The sequence below is a fragment of the Lissotriton helveticus genome, chromosome 9 (genome assembly GCF_964261635.1).
Source record: "Lissotriton helveticus chromosome 9, aLisHel1.1, whole genome shotgun sequence".
NCBI classification, from domain to species: Eukaryota; Metazoa; Chordata; class Amphibia; order Caudata; family Salamandridae; genus Lissotriton; species Lissotriton helveticus.
In genome coordinates this window covers 987,694,073-987,715,529 of record NC_136070.1, presented here as the reverse complement: position 1 = coordinate 987,715,529, position 21,457 = coordinate 987,694,073, and the positions used below count along the sequence as shown (strand labels likewise).

The 21,457-nt window shown below is 44.5% G+C and overlaps 1 protein-coding gene across 1 annotated transcript in view; it reads left to right on the top strand.

Moving 5' to 3' along the window:
* The window catches only part of DOCK3 (dedicator of cytokinesis 3), a 1,382,531-nt gene that overhangs the window by 1,182,879 nt on the left and 178,195 nt on the right, over positions 1-21,457 (top strand). Inside the window, exons 34-35 of the mRNA XM_078661294.1 lie at positions 6,173-6,268; positions 8,685-8,745. Coding sequence (XP_078517420.1) covers positions 6,173-6,268; positions 8,685-8,745 — 157 coding nt within the window. The remainder of the gene's footprint in view (positions 1-6,172; positions 6,269-8,684; positions 8,746-21,457) is intronic.

Here is a 21,457-nt window from a genome sequence, read left to right as displayed (position 1 = left end):
ATAAGGGCAATGTGAATTATACCTATATAAGGGCATGAATCGGGAAAATTCACTCGGAGCTTAAAATGCCACACAACAACTGCACCTGCTGGACCATGCAACAGGGTTATCCAGAGGGCTGCCTTGGCGACTGTTCATAGGGATGAAGCTAAGGTTGAACAACTTGCAGTGATCATTGCCACGCAGCACGGCTCCTGGGCCCTGCTCCTCTGACTGGCTGTACCTCCTCCGAGGGAAACGAGACATCTCCAGCAGCCGTAGACTGTTGAGGAGGCGTTGCGATGAGCAGGGGCGAAGTGACCTACGTGCAATTGCTAAAGGCCCTGCGGCTCTCTGGGACTACGGGAGATGATGCCAGCAACCCCACAAATCCAAGGGGGGATTATTTTCTGCTGTCTTGACAGACTGCACTGGCTATCTGTCACACAATGCACTGTGTACAATACTACATACAATGGCTTTTGACTCAGCCCCTGGCTCGTGATTGGAAGGGTTGTATTTATAACAAAAATATTGTCTCATAAATATTATGCCCTAAAAATCAATCGCAAAAATATAAATAGGTTTTTAGATATTAACTGCAATTGGGGTATATACTTGTAAACAATATTTAGGCCCCACCTTTTTTGTAAAGACAATGTTTTGACCTCAGTATTTTGGTACCATATCACTGGCTGTCGTTCTTGTCTATTCGATTTCCCTGCTGTGTATTGAATGTTATTACTACCTAGTCCTGTTTTTGTCACGTCACTGGAGCATTTGTTTTTTTGCCTTCGATATTGATTGCCTTGTATCCTTGTACCTTTGATTTTACCGAATATTTATTTCTGTTTTTTTTATGTGGTACATTTGCTCTCTAGCACTCCTTTGCAAGAAAATCTCCTGATTCTTCCTCTTGCTTTGTTTCCAATGAGCATACACATGCCCCGGCCTCCCCATCTGTTTCCAGGGACATAGCTATCAGTAAAGCATAAGGTATTGGAAAACAGGGATCTATGTGGCCTGGTGCACCCACAATATGGTTATTTTGTACTGCCCACCCATTGGATGGGGCTCAAATTACCATGCAAGAATCAGGACCCATGACACTATCGCTAGGCCACCGTCTCAATCTCCTAACACAGTCCCTTATTGCAACTGTCCCAAACCAAGCCCTCTGTGGTTCAGTGTCAGGCTAACTCTCTGCCCTCCATAAGACTCTCTCTCTCTCTCTCTCCCTCTTTCTCTCTGTCTCTCTCACTCTCTCTCTCTCTCTCTCCTCTATCACACAATATCGCTGCGTTTACGTTGAAAGCATGAAAACATTATTGGCCACCATGTAGCTTCATGCTACTGTACTACAAGCAATGTGGAGGCCATTTTGAAAGTATTAGAAATAAGCTTTTGAGATGGCAGACCATCTCAATTGACTTTGCTATTGCTGGCAGATTTTAAAAGCATCTAACACTAACAAAGCCCATAACCGCAACCACAGCATTGCCAAATCAAGACCAATTTGCATTGCCAACGTTTGTTTAAAATAGTGTGAGTATGCCCCAATGTCTTTGAGGGGGGGCAGGGAAAGTCTAAGCTCATCATGGGCTCCTCTGAGGAAAATTAGATTGTGATTGGGTTGTTTTGCTCAGCTAGGTGATCCCAGCCCACTGGGCACTCATGACGAGAGACAAGAACAAGCGTTTTGAGGCTATCTCTGGGCAGGTTGGGCCAAGTTTAATACTTTGTGCACCAGGTGGCATGCTCCAGCAACCAGTGGTATTATGCCTATCTGTGCTGACTCACAAACGGGCCCACTAGCTTGGGTAAAAGACAGCAACTCTGACCTCCGTACCATAAGCCAATCAGGAGGTAACGGTGAAGACTAATTTACATATAGAGTACACATTAAATACAAAAATGGGGATGCTTCATTCCTTTTCTGGTTTCTAACCAAATTCACATGTATTTATTGTGCAGATGTCAGACTGAATAGGACAACAGTCTTCCTTGCTGAGTCTGCATATGTGTACAAACCCAAAATGCGCAGAACCTCACCACAGCTGCATACCAGCTGGCCTTAATTAAAAAAGCAGTAACAATAGGTTATTAGTCAGAACCATTTTACCAAGAGCTTACAGCAGGTGAGGATCCATGAGTGGTTCCGGGACCACTGTAAAGTTCCAAAACGAGGGGTCAAACGATGAAAACACAGATTTCTATAATAGGAGAATTGCGATCAATTTTCTTAGGTTTTGCTATTGTGCATAGTACAGAAAATGCAGTATTTATGTACTCTCATTTTTAAAGTAATGTATTTTATATCACACTTAGCAGTTGCATGGACTTTTTATAGCTTTATAGCTTTAATTGTCATCTATGGTACTTCACCTTAGCTTCAATGCAATATCCAGTTCACTAGTGGGATCTCAATGCTCCACTTGCTTCAATCACACAATAGTCGTGGCCTCATAAGATTGCAATCCTTCTGGAAGCCGGCCTTTCTTGTGGAATTGAGGCCCTATTAAGGTTAACTTGGAAGATTTCACAAAGATAAAGTTGTTCTTAATCCTGTATTCTTCATTCTATAATTTCTGCTGGATTTTCATATAAATCTGTAACTATTTTTGGCAAGGCTGTGTAATACTTGATTAAATGGTCTTGTATATTTATAGGTTGAAAGAGCCTTCCAGTTTTGTTGTGAAATACTAGTGTATGTTAGAAGCTTTTTTCGTCTTTCCGTCGTGCAAAGTGGTGTGAACCCTAGTAGGAAAGTCACAATATCTCTTCAGAGAAAGCTCTACTTTTGGAGAGCTCTGCCCCATTAAAGCCTATCCATGCGGCTGACTTTAATTAGCTCTGAGCATAGTGTGATGTGATTGTGATAGTGCACACAGAATCATCAGGCTGGTGAGATCACAATTAGTATTATTTGATTGGAATCTGTACTTGACCAACCACTATTGCACCATCGTGCACCATCTTACCTAAAGAAGGCTTCCTTCCTCTGCGTAGATGCCAGGCTTCCGGAGATCAAGCTAATACCTTCCATCATCTTCATTCAAGCGCCAGGATGCACAGGCATCCCTTTAATTGTTGTGAGTACTTAGGAAACTTAACTTATACTGAATCCAGATAATGAGAGAATAATGCAATCTGCATAGGTTTTCTGTCCCAAGAGGTTTCCTACACTTGTGTTGGATCAATGCCCATTCTTTCACAACACCATTCCATTATATGGCATAATTGATGCACACACAGTGGTACCCTTATATGATGCACAAATAGATTCCTGAAGTGTTCAGTCCTTCATTTGCCTGCACTGCTGCTGGTACTGTGGTACAGTATGTCTTAAACAAAAGGAACCTGGAGCTACTTTTAAGCAGGTCCTGCACACATACTCAAGGGCAGTATTGAGAGAGACAATGGGATGCAGTTCCTAAGGGTGCAGGGGAAAGGCAGGTCTTTCTAAAAAGTGCCCTCACACACCCCAAAGTTTGTCATGCTTCATCATTGGACCAGTCCTCGTCGATCCGGCACTGCAATGCCCGACGTGCACCCGCCAAGGGGCTCTTTGACTGAGATCTTTTTGTTGATGAAACCGTAGGGTGAGTGTGGGTGTGTTGGCTAGGTAGTGCAATGAGTGTGAAGGTTAAAATAGGTCTAGGGCAACCCTCACTAATGTGTTTATTCCCAGGGAGCACTAGCCTAATTAAAAATAGTGAGCCCACATTGGATGTAATGATCCTATAGGGTTAGTGTGGTGCATAGGGTCGACATGTTTCATACCAAAATAGCCCCTAACGGGTCTTGTGGCACTTCATCAGGACCAAAAAGTGATTAGATGGAACTCTAGCACTAACGCAATACTGGTTCAGTGATTCATGAAGTTGGCTAGTAACCAGATGCAGTTGAGTGCCCCAGGTCTATTGACCCCGGGGAGGAAGACGCCAAGGTAAATGGGGCTTTGCTGACAGGGGTAACAGAGCACTTAGATGCTCTGAAGGCAAAGAGGCAGTGCAAATAGCTTCCGTCCTACCCTGGATCCGGCACACTTCGGGTGTGTGAGGGCACTTTTTGGAAACAACTGCCTTTCCCCTGCACCCTTAGGAACTGTGGTGCAGTACTCATGTTACAGTTGTGGGTAATGTTGCAGTTGTGGAGAGCCTCACAGATACTGCCATGTTTTTCCAATTAGAAATTATATACTGGTTTTGCTACAGATTGGTATGTTTCCACACCTCAGTGCATACACCACATACCAACACTGGCGGGTTGCCATTGTTCCGTTGTTTGCAATTTAGCATTGGTGTTCGGCACTAGACCTGGTGGGACAGATCCACGTCAGGTTTTTAGGCTAACCAGCGACTAAGAAAGTAGGTAGCGTTTAGATTTTTTGTTTTGGAATCTTGTATTATGCAGGTATCCTGGAAAATTGGCATGGATCTGCCTCACCCACACACCCCATCACCCTATCACTTTGTTTTATTTGCTCCCAAGGCATGCTCTGTTTTTGTCAGTGCATGCAAATGTTTCAATTGAGTCCATCAATTGTCCATTCTGTTTGCTAGACCTGCCCTGCTTCCACAAATCAAACTAAGGATATCAGCTTAATTTGCAGCCTCCAATTTAAAATACCTTCACATTTACAGAGCGTTTTAAAAAAAATCCTATTTTACATTGTGCTTTATTTTGGATCTATACTTTCTTGATACTCTAATATTTCATTTTTTAAACAGTCAAGACCGCCCTGAATATGCTTAACGTGGAACCCAAGTTAAGAATCGCTGCTTTCCACTGTTTAATCTACAGGAAAGCATCATGTAGGCCACGTTTCCCATGATGGTTCTGTATTTTTCCAATATCCACACTTAATGGTAGTACAAGGAAGAGTGCTAATTTCCACATCTTAAAACTGTTCATACTTTTTAGCTGCTATTAGTTTAGGGCGTTTTTATGGGAAGGTATCACTTCCACTACCTAAACCTAGACCAGCAAGAGGTGCCATACATGGCAGGTTGGTGCTGCATGGTTAATAAAGGCATACTTTTTTTTATCGTCCATTGGTAATGCTGCCTGACATGTTCTTTGGTAGTAGGGATGCTCAGTGTGTTTCTAAAACATAAAACCCACTTATCTTTATCTCCTGCTGCTTTCTGGAGTAGCACCCAGCTGTTTGGCCCCTACCCGAGGTAAGACCTAGCACTGTCAGTGGTTAATGTTTAAGTGGACTGTGTTTGTGCTTCTGTGATCATGTACAGTTTATGTCAGCTGTCTGTCCTTTGTTAACTTTTACTCTGTAAGTGGACTGTGTTTCTCCTGATGTGAATGTCTACAGTTTAAATGGGCGGTCTTTGCCCCCTGTGAACCTGTGCGTCTAAGCAGGCTATGTTTAAGAGCTCCGTGCTCGCTTCTAAAAACCTTTGCGATTGATGTGCATTTTTTGGGAGCTTCTACGTCTCTCTGTCTTTTAAGCATCAGCCTAATCACAGTTCTAAACAATTAGAGTTAATTGTATTTCAATTATTCAGGTTTTTACGATCTTGTTACTTTTTATGCATTTCTTTTATTTTTAATTAAACTTGGGTCAAATAATTTATATTTTCTATTTAGATATCACATTTGTGATGCCTTTGTGCACTTGGTGCGGTAATTAGTGCCTGTTAATTAATTAGAGTTTAATTCTCCACATGTTGTTTTGTGAAGAGGAAGTCAAAATGTGTGTTCGTTTTTTTGATGGCACTGGGCCTGTGTTTATGTAAGAATATGCTATGTGTGTGATATCGCAGTATAAATGTATTAAATCAGTTTAAACAGGGTAGGGAATACACAAGAATTAACATGCATTGAAATATCACCCACAGCTGTGGATGGGCTGTGACTGAGGCCATATTTCAATTTGATTCTATCCAATGCTAGCCCTCTTGTACGTTATTTGTGTTGCACATCAATTCACAATGTCCTTGATTTGTACAGATCCAACTGCTAAGTGCTATCATGAGTAGAAGAGAGATTTGTGTTGCATGTTATACTTTGGCACGTCATCATGTATTTATGTTTCACTTAAGCTCTCTCTCGTTTTACTAGTTTGTGGTGGGTGAGTGGAGATGTCTGTCCTTCCTTGGGTGTATAATAGCAGAGGATTGTGGTTGGGGTCCTAGTAGCTGGATATTTCACGTCTACTCCTTACTTTTAATAGCCTGCTGGAGAAGATTGAGCAAGAAACCTGGAGAGAGACAGGAGTGTCTTTTGTCACTTCTGTCACACGGCTAATGGAGCGTCTCCTGGACTACAGGTAAGATACAAAATGTCTCCTCTGCCAAGTGACTTTATGTCTTATCATCTATAATTCATATATTTTCTGCTGAAGTTCTAGGAATTGAGCTTGATGAAAAATAACAAGCTGGGCTTCTTATGTAGAAGGTCTGCTACTCTAGTGTGGTAACGGTTGTAGTTGCATGTCTGATGTTCCCGGCAGCAGCACTCTCCAACTTCCCTCTGTTCGTACAAAACCCCACTTCTCCAGTGAGTCAGATTTTCACACCCTGAAAGAAGTTCTAGGGTGGACAAATTAGAACTTTGTGGTATTTGTCAAGAAGACCCTAATCAAGTTACGCAATGTACTCGTTCGTAAATAACGCCCAACCTGGAATCTTGTTTCAGGTGCAAACTAGAGTTTTCAAGGAAGACTGAATAATAATAATAATAATAATAATAAAAACAGCTTGTATAGCGCCTGGTTACACTAGGAAACAGTGTGTCCCCGCGCTGTGTAGACAATGAAGTGAGCCGCATCAGAGAAATTAAAAGTGACTGGGGTCTGTCAGGGGGTCTCACAATTTCGGAAAAATATGCGTTTTTAGGTTTTGACAGAACCTAGCCTCTGATGGTTCCATGCGGAGTTCAATGGGTAGAGCATTCCATTGTTTGCTGGTAAGATATTTAAAGGACCTTCTCCCATACGCGCCCGGTAGATTCTGGGTACTTGGAAAAGCATACTACCCAGAGATCTCAAATGGCGATTGGGTTGCTACTTGGTCAGTAGTTTTTGGAGATAGATTGGCCCCTTCCCTAGCGCAATGCGATGAGCCATACACATTGTTTTGAATACAATGCGCTCACGAATAGGCAGCCAGTGAAGGGTGGCTAAGGCCCGTTTCCCTGAGGACTTTCTAGATAAGTTCAGTGCCAGTCTGGCAGCTGCGTTCTGCACACACTGTAGACGATGGAGACCTTTTTTACTCAAGCCCATATACAGTGAGTTGCTGTAGTCTAGGTGGGGAGTCACAAGGGTATGGATCAAAGTTCTCCTTCTGGTTGTAGGGAGGGGGTCCAGGGTTTTCAGGATGCTGTAGCATTTACCTGCTACCCCTCTAGTGTGGTGTTCAAAGGACAGATTAGTGTCCAGTCTGACCCCTAAGTTTTTTACTTGCTCCGAGGGTATCGGGATGGAGCCTAGTTCCGGTGGCCACCACGCGGAGGACCAGATGGATGGTGCTTTCCCCAACACAAGAAGCTCAGTTTTTTTCACGTTGAGGCGTTAGCAGTTATTATTCATCCAGCCAGCTAGTTTGCCTAGACAGGCCGAGAAGTTTGCTGAGGCTTCTTCGGAGGGCTGGGACAGTGTCACCACCAATTGGGTGTCATCCGCGTAGGACACTATATCCACCCCATAAGTCTCTACTATCTTGGCAAGGTGCTCCATATATAGATTAAATAACGTAGGGCTCAAGATCGAGCCCTGCGGAACCCCGTGCCTGAGTGATCATACTTGCGACTTATAGGGCGGACAGTGTACTTGAAACTGTTTGCAAGAAATGAGCGCATCCATTCATGAGCCAGACCCTCAATCCCTGCCTCACTGAGACGGGAGAGCAGTAGTGGGTGCGAGACAGTGTCGAATGCCGCACTAAGATCTAATAGCAGTAGCGCGGCTGTCTTCCCCTCATCTACTCTTCCTCGTAGTAGTTCTGTGGAGAAGAGGAGAGCTGATTCTGTGAATAAGCCCTTCATTTGTAATCAGGGTGTTTATCTTTTTTACATATTGTTTGAAACTGTATTACCTACTCTAGTGTCACAAACTAGTTTAAAAGTTTTGATATTGATCACAACAGGTCATCAGGTAACGCTTCTTGGGGGTTCCTCATGCACATTGTGACAGGTTGCTAAGTAAATCATTAAAAATAGGATATTCATTAGTTTCAAAAATTGCATTGGTTCTAAAGATACTACTTTTTCACCTCTCTTCATTCACTTACATTCTTGTCTTTCTCGGTGTCCTGGTGAGGTTATAAGTATTTAACAACAGAGGGTCTTGGGAGCAGATTTATGCTGTAGGTTATCATCATTATCATCATCATTAATGTGATGATCATCTGCTCAGTTGGAATTTAGGTCCTTATTTAAATTCATAATATGCCATATTACAAGTACATTATATTCTCTGCCACTTGTAATAAAGCTGACAGGATAACTGTCTCATTTATGACAGAACAACACTACTGGCAAACTTTCCAGGCACTTTGTATGCATCAAAACAAATGTTACTACATTGTGAAATATTTTCTCAAAGATAATGTTTGTTGGATACTTATGAAGATGTAGGGTTTTCACAACACAGCTGACACTCTTGGATGTTTCCTATTTGGGTTAATGTATATCTAAACTTATGTTGTTTAATGAGAATGCCTAACTGTTGTCCTATTTTGCAGAGACTGCATGAAAGGTGATGAGACAGAGAACAAGAAGGTGGGCTGTACCGTGAATCTGATGGTAAGAGTCCCGAATGGGCAGTTTCATTATTGACCCAAGATCAAATTTAGAATTAGAAAGTGTATAGTATGGTGGACAAGAAAAGAGTAACTGAAACCATTGGTAGCCAAATTGTATGAACAGTGAGTGATAACCATTAGAGAGGAGTCACCACTTTGAGAGATAGGTACATGTGGTAAAACAGAGAGAGGACACATTATTAAGTTAATGATACACTCCTTAAATCAACAGTTGTGCAATATATGGACAGAATAACGTACACAATGGATAAAAAATATAGTTACATTGTATTTCTTTGATGTTTATATAATATTTTTGATGAATACCTCCATACATACATTTTTCATCTTTTGAAATAGAAAAGTCTTCTTCCAAAGTTTCACTAAGTAACAAGGTACAGAAAAAAGCTGTGGGCTCATAGGCCTGTAATGGCAGCTGGTCTGCTTTTTTGTGCTCTTCAAAGTTGTTTTGTTTATAAAAAAAACTAGAACAGCTGTGTCTCTGAATCACTGTGAGTTTTTTGCCAGCATGGGGGACATTGCTGTTTGTTTCCACCCAGCGTATAGTAGCCCACTGCAAAAAAATAGCATTAAACTTTTGAATCATGAAGGTAGAGTTGTAGAGGTGGCTTTCTCACCAGCAAGGATTTTCTGATCTTAGAAGCAACTGTTGCTCTGCCCTAGAAACTAAGAGGTTGAAAAAGTGAAAGGTGGACGGTGGGGAAGCCTACTGCTTTTAAGCAAATCTTCTGTTACAGCCCACCTATAAATGAGGCACATAAACTGTGGATGAGACCACATTTGGTCTTGAGGTTAGAAAAGGAAAATCGCAAAACGTAGTAAAGATCTTACAACGCGATTTTACCTTCTTCATCTCATTCCTTCATTCATGATTGGTGATTTTGGTCATATTATTAGCATTGTTCTACAAGGGAATGATGCCTGCTGCGCTGCTAATACCAAAATTCTTCATAGAATGAAAAATGTCCTAGCTATGATCATGGAAAGTTTCAATTCTATTAAGGACACGGAGGTGAGGATTAGGCTTTTCCTTCTTTGCTTTATATTCACATCAGCCTTTTTTAAAACAGTATGGCATTAAAACAAACCACTTTTCCCTTGAAACATAGGGAAAAACCAGAGAGAAAACAGTCTATCCAATCAGGATGCTCCTGCTTGTATAACGGTCCCCGCAGACACTCCCTCTTCGTCTTTCTTCCTGCAAACAAAGCAAACCCATTTGAAGACTACTCCTGTTTATTGGACTCTTGGAAATATGCATATAGAGAAGTTTGAGATATTCTCTCCTATGTATGTTAATCTCTCACTTCAATAACAGAATCTCATAAACATTTGCAAGATAATCATTGATAACGTGGTCCAGACATTACCACGCAGAATACCTAAAGTCAAGTTATGTGTAAACATCCTCATCCCGTCATAACTTTGAGTTCCAACTATCACTGTGGGTGGGTGTCGGTCGCAGGCTGAATGGGTGGGCTAATCCTTGAATCTTTGTCTTTAATAGAATAGAAACTTTCTGTTATGATAGCTAGGAAAACTTTCATTCGATGGCAAGGATTAGGCTAGTTTAATGCTGATTCACCCCTACGGTTGACAGAGAAGATATAGGTTAGAAGTAAAACCTTTTAAAAGTGGAATCAGATAACCACTCCGCTGCTTTGAAGATATCTTCCAATCGTGCTCTCAGGGAGAAGACCTTAGAAGCTGTGGCTCCTCTGACTGAGTGGGCGCCAAAATGAGAGGTATTAATCCCCGCTTCCTGCATCACCCATTTTATCCATTTGGCAATCGTAAGGAAGGAAAACGCTCTGTGAGGTTTGGTTAAAGCAATCAACAGCTGTCTTTCCCCTTGGGGATGAAGTTCATCTGTGACCGCTTCATACATTTTAGGGGTCCGGACAACACATAATGTTGGTACACCCTAAAATTCTGGATAGGACACCACTCTGGAGTTGCATTTCGTTCTGCAGGAAATATGGAATGCTACCCTCTCTGGAGTAAAAATCCTACCTATATTGTCCAAAGCCCGCACGTCAGAGTCCTTGCGGCATGACATGAGGCAAAGCAACATCGCCAGTTTCATGACAATTGTTTTCTAGACAAGCACCTATTGGCGGGCCAAGACGTGAATAGATTGAGGACCCTATTCACATCCCATAGCACCGAATATCTGGTTCCTGAGGGAGAGATAATCTAATATCCCTTAGGAGTTTGCCTATCAAAAAGGTGTTCCCCTACTGTATGGCCATCTATGGAAGGGTGTTCCACCGAAATTGCAGACCTGAAGGTGTTAATGGACCTGGAGGCTAATCCCTGTTATGCCATGTTCACGAAGAAATTCAGGATGTATACAACCTCTGCCCCCTCAGGATCCACTTGGCATTGGAGACAACTGCATACCCATCTAGACCAGGCCAATTTGTATCATCTGGTGCTGCTATCCGCCCACGCTTCAGCGAGGAGCGCAGCAACCTCAGCTGAAATTCCAGAGACTTTCCATTGTTCCCGGTAATCCTCTATGCCATTAGCTGGAGGGAACCTGCCAGTATCAAGGGATGAGGTTTGCCCTGGAGATCTCTCAGGAGATCTGGATCTAGGGGTAGAGGGGCTGGAAAATCTCAGGAAAGTTTCATTATCACTGGATACCAGGCTTGTGACCTCCATTTTGGAGTGATCACAACCAGATCTGCACCTGCCTGCGTACCTGCGCCGACAGTAGCATGATCATCGCAAATGGAGGGAACGCATATACTTGTTCCAAGCTCCAGAACTGAAGTAAGGGGTCTGTTGCCACTGCCAAGGGGTCTGGTCTCTAGCTGCAGAACCTCTCCAGCTGAAAGTCCTGGTGGGATGCAAGGAGGTCCATTGAGAATCGGCCCCAGCATTCCTGAAGCCGATTGAAGGCTGAGGGGTTCCGTTTCCAGAGGCTGACTTCCCTCCAGTAACAAGAGTGTCAATCCGCTATCTTATTGGCTTGGCCCGGGAGATGTTCCGCCGTCAGGGATATGTGGTTGGTCAACCAGTACTCCCACAGAGTCCAGGGCAGATCTGAGAGAGCCTTTGATTGAGTGCCCCCAAGGTGATTGACGTATCGGACTGCTGTATGTTGTCCATCTTTAGTAGGACAGAGGACCACACCCTGTCTTTCATCCAGCACCTGAGGGCGAATGAGCCTGTCATCAACTCTAGGCAATTGATATGAAGGGATTGTTTGTCGGAAGACCATTTACCCCCGGTGGAGAACACTCCGCAGTGAGCGCCCAATACCGAACCACTTGCATCAGATTCGATCACTAGGTCAGGTTGGAAGGCAAAGATTGCTCTGCCATTCCGTGCCTCGATATGGGAGATCCACCATATGATCTAGTCTTTCGCCTCTGCAGAGAGTGGGACCAGCTGGGAATAGGAGAGGCCCTTCGGAGGTGCAGAATTTTTAAGCGCTGTAATGCCCAGTAGTGGAGGGTACCCGGGAATATTGCTTGAACGGAAGCCGAGAGCAGCCCCACTATACAGGCCAGTTGCAGTAGGGTAAAAATGGACAATTTTTGAGGAGGGAGACTAAGGGTCACCTCTACCGAGTTGACTAGGAAGCCCAGAAACTGAATGGATTGGGACAGGATCAGGGAGGACTTGTGCGTGTTGATTACAAAGCCCAGCGACTCCAGTACATCTATGGCCATCTGAAGTTGGAGGGATAGAGTTCAAGGGCACTGATACATGAGGAGAACATCGTCGAGATAGATGATCATACACACACCCCATGACCGAAGGAACTCTGCCACGGGTCTCATCAACTTGGTGAAACACCAAGGGGTGGACGAGAGTCCGAAAGATAGGCAGGTGAACTCATACACCTGGGATTTCCACTAGAACTGCAGAAAATGCTTGTGAGGTGGGAAAATTGGCACGGTCAGATAGACATCCTTCAAGTCTAAATGGCCCATCCAGTCCAACCTCCTCAGAAGATCCCTGAGGAGGTAAATGCCTTCCATTTTGAAATGACAATAGAGGAGCCATCCATTGAACTCCTTTGGGTTGATCACCAGACGTTGACCTCTGTCCCTTTTCCACTTCTAGCTATCTCTAAATCGATCAAAGCCTGTTGATCCCATGAGAAGACCAGAGATCTGGGGCTGTGGATATGGTTGGGGGTTCCGTAGAACTCTATATGAAACCCTCAAACCATTTGAAGGACCCAAGCGCCTTAAGACAGGGATTCCCAGTTCTGCCAGAATGCAGCCATACGACCCCCAAGCCACAGTCCTTCTACACATGGAGTTCTCATTTTGTGAGTTGTTGTATTTGTTGTGGCCTTTGTGGCCACCTCTGGCGCCTCTGCGATGGGCGTAGTTCCTGGTCAGGTATAATTTTCCAAATTTACCGGAATCTTGATACTGACCCCTGCGGGGTTCTCCTCCTTTTGAGGCTTGTTGCAGATAGCAGCCGGACAAGGGCCCCCTTCCTCAGCTGACATTGGCAAAAACAAGTGGGTTAAAAATTCTTTTGATGGATGTTTGGGCTTTATCTAGGGAGTTGAAGGTATTAACAAATTTCCACAGTTCCCGAATAAACTGGCCCCCAAAAAGGTTGCTCTGGGCGACTGTGCCTGCCTCCGAGTTGGAGAGATTCCCCAGCTTTGGGTCGTTTTTAATTAGCAAGGATCTGCGCCGCTCAGTAGAGATGACGCAGTTGGCGTTCTCCAGAAATAACAATGCACTCTGGGCCCAGCTAGATAAGGCTTTGGGCAGATTAGGGAACCGGAGGCCTTTGTATCCTTCGCCATTTCCATTATTTTGGGTAAAGGTCCCGCCACATCCAGTAATTTATCTTGTCAGGAATGGCAGCACCTGTCAATGCCCTTTTTGGCTTCGCAGACAAATTTGGTGAGGAAGCTGGACATTTTTGCATCTATCTCTAGGGATACGGCCATCTTCCCCTCCAAAGATGACCAAGGGCATTCTGCTTTGAGGCAGTTCCTCACCTCCTTATCCAAGGGCTTTCTAAGCCTACTGGCCATATAAGATGCCACTTTGGGGGCTGGGTACCATTCTGCGGAGCACGAATGAAGCAGGTCTTCTGGATCTAGTAGGTCTGCTTCCACAACCGGGTTTGAGCCAGAAGGTTCGGAGTCCGGCAGGGGAGAAGGGTTGGGACGCCAGGGTCTGGAGTGGTCCGTGTCACCATCTGAAGTGTGTGGGGAGTCATCTGCATCCCCTGTGGTAACCTGGGGGGAATGAGTGGGGGTTCTCCAGAAGCACCCTGACTTGAAGGTTCCTGAATGGGCTGGGCATCATTAAATATCTTCTTTAGACGTTCAAAAGCATCAAAATCCACCCGACACCTCTGTGCATTTACGCTTGACTGGGTTAGAATTGGCAGGGTTCCCTGGAGGTAAAGGGGTTCAAGACCCCGATGCGTCTTCCCTCTGGTCGAGGGGTTTTTGGCACTGTTCTTGCAATGACTTAAGTCTCTTCTTCAGGGGGGCCAATACCTGTGGCATTACTTTGAGGATGGAGGCATCCATTACTTACAGAAGTGATCGGCACTTGAGAGGTAAGTAACCTCCTCCATATATCCCTCTCCCTCAAAGCTTTACATTTCCTGGAGTTATACTTCGAGGTAGTTGGGGCAATTTCACAAGGTGAAGCACCTGACTTTCTGTCCCTGTGACTCGGTTTACTCTCCCCTTTAATGGTAGTTGTGAGAATTACTTCCTTTTAATTTGCTAGGAAATTGTATATATATATATATATATATATCCTGCCCGGGACTGTCCCAGTCATATTACTGACTTACCCGAGTTTGGGTGTTTATCTCCGGGCAGGCACTCGCTAAGCGTGTGGAACGCTAATCAAATGCAGTGAGTTATAATTGCCTTAACCTTTCCTCGTGTCTGTTACCTCTGCCGGTCACGATTCGCTGAGCCCAGTGAAGGAGACGCGTTCTGGGGGAGCTGGGGGAGCGGGCGGTAGAGGCGCGCTGGGTGCACTGTCACCACTGCACGTTGGCCCTAGCAGTTGGTTGGGTGCACGGCACTCGGAAGCGACGTAAGAGAAAGACCGCGTAGGAGCGGAAAGCCTCCAGTGATTACCTGTTGAAAGTAAAAATTTGTTAAGCATACAGTAAAAGCCTTCAGTGAAGGCATGAACACATGAAACACAAGCGCGGCAAGGCCGCGAGGCACGAAGCACTATCAAGGCACAAGAAAAACGTTATTGGGACTCAATAAAATGAAAATATTGAGGAACTTATCTGAATGCTGTTGGAGCAGCAAAGAAAGAGAAAGAGGGAGCATCTGCGGGGAGCCGTTATACAAGCAGGAGCATCCTGATTGGATTAACTGTTTTCTCTCTGATTTTTCCCTATATTCCATGGGAAATGTAGTTTGTTTTAATGCCATACTGTTTTAAAGAAGTCTGCTGTGAATAAAAAGCAAAGAAGGAAAAGCCTAATCCTCGCCTCCGTGTCCTGCCAAAGAATTATGATTAATCAAAGAACAATTCTTAATATTTTGAAATTGTTCTGTTTTTTAAAATGGACTGTAGACATGTATTTAGAAATTCAAATGGTCAATACCCATCTGTCATCAAGTTCAAAATCATGTTATTGTATAGCTCATCAGGCCTCAGTAGAAGTAGTGACTTCAGATATTGTTCTGTAACTGTCTATTAATGGTACTGAAGCTCTGGCATTGCCCTTCACCACTTAGGGCCATAAGAAATAAAACAATTACTGTGAGTGGTAAGTTTAGCTTCATTGTGTGAAACAGTTTAGGGTTGATTGGTGCCAGTGGTATATGGCTGGTTTGCCATCAGGACATTAACGTAATGTGCTGCTTTTGGCAGGAACTTAAGCAGCATTTGTTAAGATATCTAAAGTAAACAAGCGAACATAACACAATAACATGCACAAAGAACCATAACACCATGAAATGATGAATTCCACGCTTCTTTAAATGAAGAGCATTTATTGTGGATTAAAGAAAGGCATGTCTGGTACAAAGGGGCACAGAAAGCAATGCCCAGGAGAGGCATGGAACACATCTACATCAATCACACATTCTAAAGATGTCACGGTGCTCCATGCTCCTCCACATACATCCCCACACTTCTCCCCCTTAAACAGAATGTCAAAATTATGCAACATATAAATATTCAAGATAACATATTCAATTAAGACTACAAAATATTAGCTACAAATCAGGTATGTGGTACAAAAGGAAAAGGGGCACGGAAACCAACTGTCAAAGAGAGGCATGCATATCACAGCGCCTGAATACCCTCAGCGGTGATTAGCTGCGCTCTACAGGTGCTGATTGATTGATTACACGTTTTAAAGATATTGCCATGCTCCATGCTCCTGCAGTGCATCACCACGCAGCACATTTACAACAGAGCACCCATCACAAAAAAAAGTCATAACAGAATGCTGCGCAGTTACTGCAGTACAATGTAGCAATATCGCACTGGAACAAAACACCCTGCATCCTAAATACCAATACAACACATCACCACCACAACAAAATACCACACAACAACTGTCACAAATGATCTTGTCACACTTAACCAGCTCCAGAATTCTGTTTTATATTTGGTGGTAAAAGGGTTCTGGAGAAAGCACTCCCTTAACTTATCATGAAGGATTTGAAACAGCACCAATCAAAAATATATTGTGGTGCGTTCCATAGTATTTTAATCTGCTGAACATATGTGAAGCGTGTGTCTGTATAAAAGAGAAGGTTTTTTTATTATTTAGATTTCTTGGAAAGAAAACATTCAGTGTGTGAAAAAAGCTTTCGTCATCGTTTTCAATGGATAGCTGCAAAGAAGGACTGCATGCGACCAGAGGAAAAGTATCCGAGTGGATCCAAGGGTGGATCGAAGATCTGTAGAACCTGAAAGCAGAAGGGACAGAGTCTGGGTCACTTATCAGTGACCAGGGCGGCGATAGAAAGATGCCACCAGATGTCGGGTGATTTTAGGTGAAGATGTGAAGTTTGTCTCTTCAGCCACGAGGACCAGGAGGTGTCAACGACAACCAGGAGCTGGATTCGAGCTGTCCCACAAAGGATCTAGTTGACTGCGGTGTCGGTATCCGGACTGGACCCAACAAGCCTTAGCAAACACAACCCACGCAGGATGTCGAGATTGGCTTCGGCGCAGACCAACAAGGTCTGAGGAACTTCTCCTTTGCATGGAAGTTGGAGCAAGTATGGAGCAACCAGGAAAGCAAGTTAGATTTAAAAGGATGTCTTCGGGGGGCTATCTAGCCAACTGACTAGGAAAGGCGAAGACACGCCGAGCTGAAATGCAAAAGTGGAGCCCACGGGTCACTCAAGGAGTGGGGGCCGCTGAGCTTCGGTGCAAATAGTGCTCGGGTCCGGGGCTTCAAGCACCCCAATGCACAACTTTGAGATACCTCGTGAAGTGAGTGCAGCTTGAAAAATGCAGGATGTGCAGGAGTTCAGATCCCACGTCTCTCGTGTCTGCCACGGGTCTCAGCTTAGCTGTGATCGAAGGTCGGGATCAGTGATGTCTGTAAGTCCATGTCCTGCGTCACAGATTCTTCGGGATCTGGCGGGAGCCCCGAAAATGCAGACCTGGCAAAGTTGCTGTCGGTGCCTGTTTGAACAGGGTGGTCATTCCTTGACCACAAGGGAGATGTCTTTCATCTTCCAGGCGAAATGGAATGTTGAAGGTCCAGGATATATGTTTCAAAGTTTTGTCCAGGGTAATCTAAAGTCCTAGTGACTAGGTTCCTATACTTATACGTAGTTTAGGGGCTGGACTACCCTTAAGGTCCCTACTATGTATGGACCTGGGAAAAGGGTGGTTACACCCCTTTCCCTTTGTCCAGTTTCACGCCAGAGCTGGGGCAGAGTGCCCCAGCAACCGGTTTGAACTGGGAAGTGCATGGAGCATCATGGGTGCCCCAGGCAGTGTCTGGAAAGCATTCACTAAATGCAGCCTTCCCTTCCCCAATACACAAAAGCCTGTCTGGGGAGGTGCCAGCACCTCCTTGGACAGGAAACCGATTGCCCAGGCCCCCCCTGCCGGAGTTTCGTCCAGCAACAGGAGGTCAGACTTGTGTCTGTGCCAGCAGCATCCATTTTGTGATGCTGAGGCTCTGTTTAACTTTAACCGGGTAAACCAGTAACTACATGTCTTCTCCCTCTATAAGGGTGGAATGCTACCCCTGCTGCCAGAACTGGTGGGGGGTTAGTATTCCAAAGTGTTTGACACCTTACCCGACATGTTTTGATATAGCCAAACCAAAGTTAGCATTAACCGCGAGGATTATAATGCACTTAAGAGTATATGGTATGGCTATATCATAGAACAACTATAAGGAGATGGTTCCGAAAGCTGCAGAGGGGCTCAGCTCATGCTAGGGCACCCTCTCACATAAAACCAAGCACTCTGCCTCCAGGATTGTTAAAGCCTGCCATATGAGTGACTTATAGGTGTATATGTGTCTATATGTATATATAGATATAGGTAAACTATATCTAAGTAAGGTGTGATTACACCACCTTACCCAGGCTGTGTGAATAGACCTGTGGTGTCAGTTTGGAAGGCAAACCAGGGGTGTCACAATACATGCTGCATCCCCTGGTAGGCCTAGGGTGCACCTATGTCCTGGGTACCTATGGTACACTGTACAGGGGCTCACAAGGGTGACCCAGTTGTGGTAAATAATAATTATTTACGCTGTCGGAATTTCTATAATTACCCAAGAAATGGTAATACATAAAATGAGGAGCAGAGTCCGTGGTCTTCGAGTTGAAAGGGTTTTATTCCAGAACTCGAGTTAAGGGAGAGCTCCTTCACCAAGCGGGTTCAGGAGTAGTCTGCTTTACTTGGAACATAACAGCACTTATATACATTATGAGTACAATCAAAAGAAGGAGTTCCCCCGGACTTGATTCAATCATTCATGATGTAATCATACGGAATACATAGCATGCTTGTTCTCGTTTAAAGAATAACTTGGATTACATTTACACATAGACAAACATATTGCATTGGAGTGATTGTGGTGACAAGTTACAGAGTTACTAGTGTCTGGGGACAGAGAATCGAGGCATTGTTACAGGGTCGTTTCTGTCGGAAAGGTAAAGAGGACGAGGCATTGTGCGTTCTTTACTTCTTACACAAGGGCGGTGATGTCTCACAATGGTATATGTGTGCAGCTGGGAGGAAGGAGAATGGGCTGTAGTTAACTATTCTTCTTCATGGCTGTCTCGTGTGCTTGATCAGGTTTTCCCTTGATTGTTGACCCAACCCGTGGCTGCCCCCGCAAGCTGAGAGATCATTGATGAGCGAGAGCTGCTCGTTTTGTGACAGAGTTGGAGAGGGGGGGGTTTTGGCGAGCCAACCATCTTAACTGACTCCGTTCTGGTCTAAGGGAAAATATCGAACGGGACGGAAACCCGTAAGATACACGATGGCTGGCCATTATTTTCTTTGCATGTGCCAGTACAACGAAGAGAAAAATAGGCAAGAGGGGGTATAACAGGATCTGTGCTTGAAGTGGGAAAATCGGCTTGCCTGGTCGGTGTTAGGGTGAATAGGGTGCATGATGGGACACCAGGCGGAAAAGGGAGTTTTTAGTCAACTTCCACATTCCCTCCTTGTCCCATAAAAACCCTATTACAGAAATTCTTAATCAATTTCTATATTCATTAGGTCATATACTTGTTCTTGCAACATGATCTTTTCATTTTTCTTTCCTCTGTTTCGTGGACGAGGAGTACAGGAAGTGGCACACAGTCCACAAAGGGCAGGGCCACACTGGACACAGAGGCAGCAGGTGAAAATAGTCGCTAAAACGAGGCCCAGGACTGTTAATGCCTTCCACCCCCAGGTGGACAGGAGGTCCCACAACCAGCTGGTCAGGGACCATATGCCGGTGTCCATATCCAACTTATCGGATAGCACATGGAGGCGAGAGATAGCAGAATAAACTGATGGGGCGTTGTCTGGAATAAATACACAACAACTGGACCCTATTACCTTACACACACCACCACGGTCGGCTGACAGGACATCTAAAACTATACGGTGCTGCAGTGTCATGAGCCTATCTGCAGCTACCTCAGCTGTAATGTTATATAAGGTGCCAGTTGTTTCGTCTATGGCGGCCTGAACTACACGGGTTAGTTGCCGGATGTGGCGACTATTTGCCATAGGTCCCCAGAAAGGGAGAAAACCTTTAAAGAAGTCTTCAGCTTCTTGTCCTGCAGTATCTTCTGCATCTATGACCCCCCTTCGCTGTCTTCTAACTTGGGTCAGAGGGTCAATCAGGTGGTAATCGGCAGGGGCGGTGTAAGTCGGTGGTAAAAGGAATGCGATGTAGCACTTTCCAGACCAGCCTTGAGGCAACCAAGTGCGCGCATGGGGTCCACAGATGAAATAGGTGTTTGGGGCAGTTACTATGGTCGGAAAATCGGGAGCGGGTAGTGTATATGTCCTATCACACTCGCTGTTTCCCATTACTTCCCCTTTTCCTTTCCCCCTTATGCAAAACCGGCCGTTTTGCGGTACTACCCAACCTCCTTGATCTGTCCGTCTTTGATCGGTGGAAAACATTTCCCTGAAGGAAGCAATGTCATGGAACTGAGAGTAACTGATATTTTCGTGATCTTCGGCCCTCCCCCAGGTTACTGTAAGATCCACCATTTTAGAAACAGCCTTTACTATTTTAGTCTTTACTTCGTTCCAATTACTCTCGTTTTTCAATTTTGTCGAGGGGATGTTTCTGACTGAGGCAGAAAATATTATGGCTAATGCATAGACGGACCCTGAATAACCGAACGGGAGAGAGAAAAAGGGCATTCCCTTATGTACGGAATGTGGCATCAAGCCACAAACACAACAGTTCGTCTTGTTGACTATGAGTTGGTGTTTATGGAGGGTGGAAATGAAGGTATTATTTATAAACTCCTTTCTTCTGTCCTCGAGGTGTGGGGGAAGATCAACATGGGAATGCATAGTGGTATTCTTTACAAGTGTGGAAGAATGCGGAGGGAAAACTGTACATAAGATCCAACCCCGACAAGCTGCTATACAGCAAACAAGTAACATTATCAGTAGGAAAATCGAGAACCTGCTATGCAGTAATTTTACATAATTAGTCTTTTTCCATTTGCGCATCATGTCATTTCTCCTCATTTTGTCTATGAATTTAATATCAAAATGTCTCTGTACACGAGATCAAAACGTCTCCCAGCAGCTGCTTCACCAAGAGCTTGTTCCTGGGCTTAATTAGCTACCGGTGCGTTACGATCAGGTGTAATGTCTTTAGTCTATTTTTGGTGAGATCGCAGCCGCGATCTGTATTCCTGTTGAGGAGTGAGTTCTGGAAGTGGGGAAATTATATCCGGGGCGTTTATAGCCGTTGAACAGGGCACAGTGTCTGTTGGTGTTGGTCCAAAAAAAATTCTGCAGTGGCTAGCGTGGAGCCATCCCTTGCGTCCTTCTACTTTGACGGCCGTCCTCGTGGTCAAGTGTACTAATTTCAGAGCCGTCCACCTTTTCTCCAGGGGGCTGGTACGATCGAAGTTCTGTACAAGTATCCAATCTCCGTGCTTTATGGAGTGTTCCTCAGGCGTGGTGTGGTCTGGAAAAGCTGCTGCAACCTGCGAACGACAAGATTGGAGTGCAGACATCAAGGAAGCCAGGTAATCT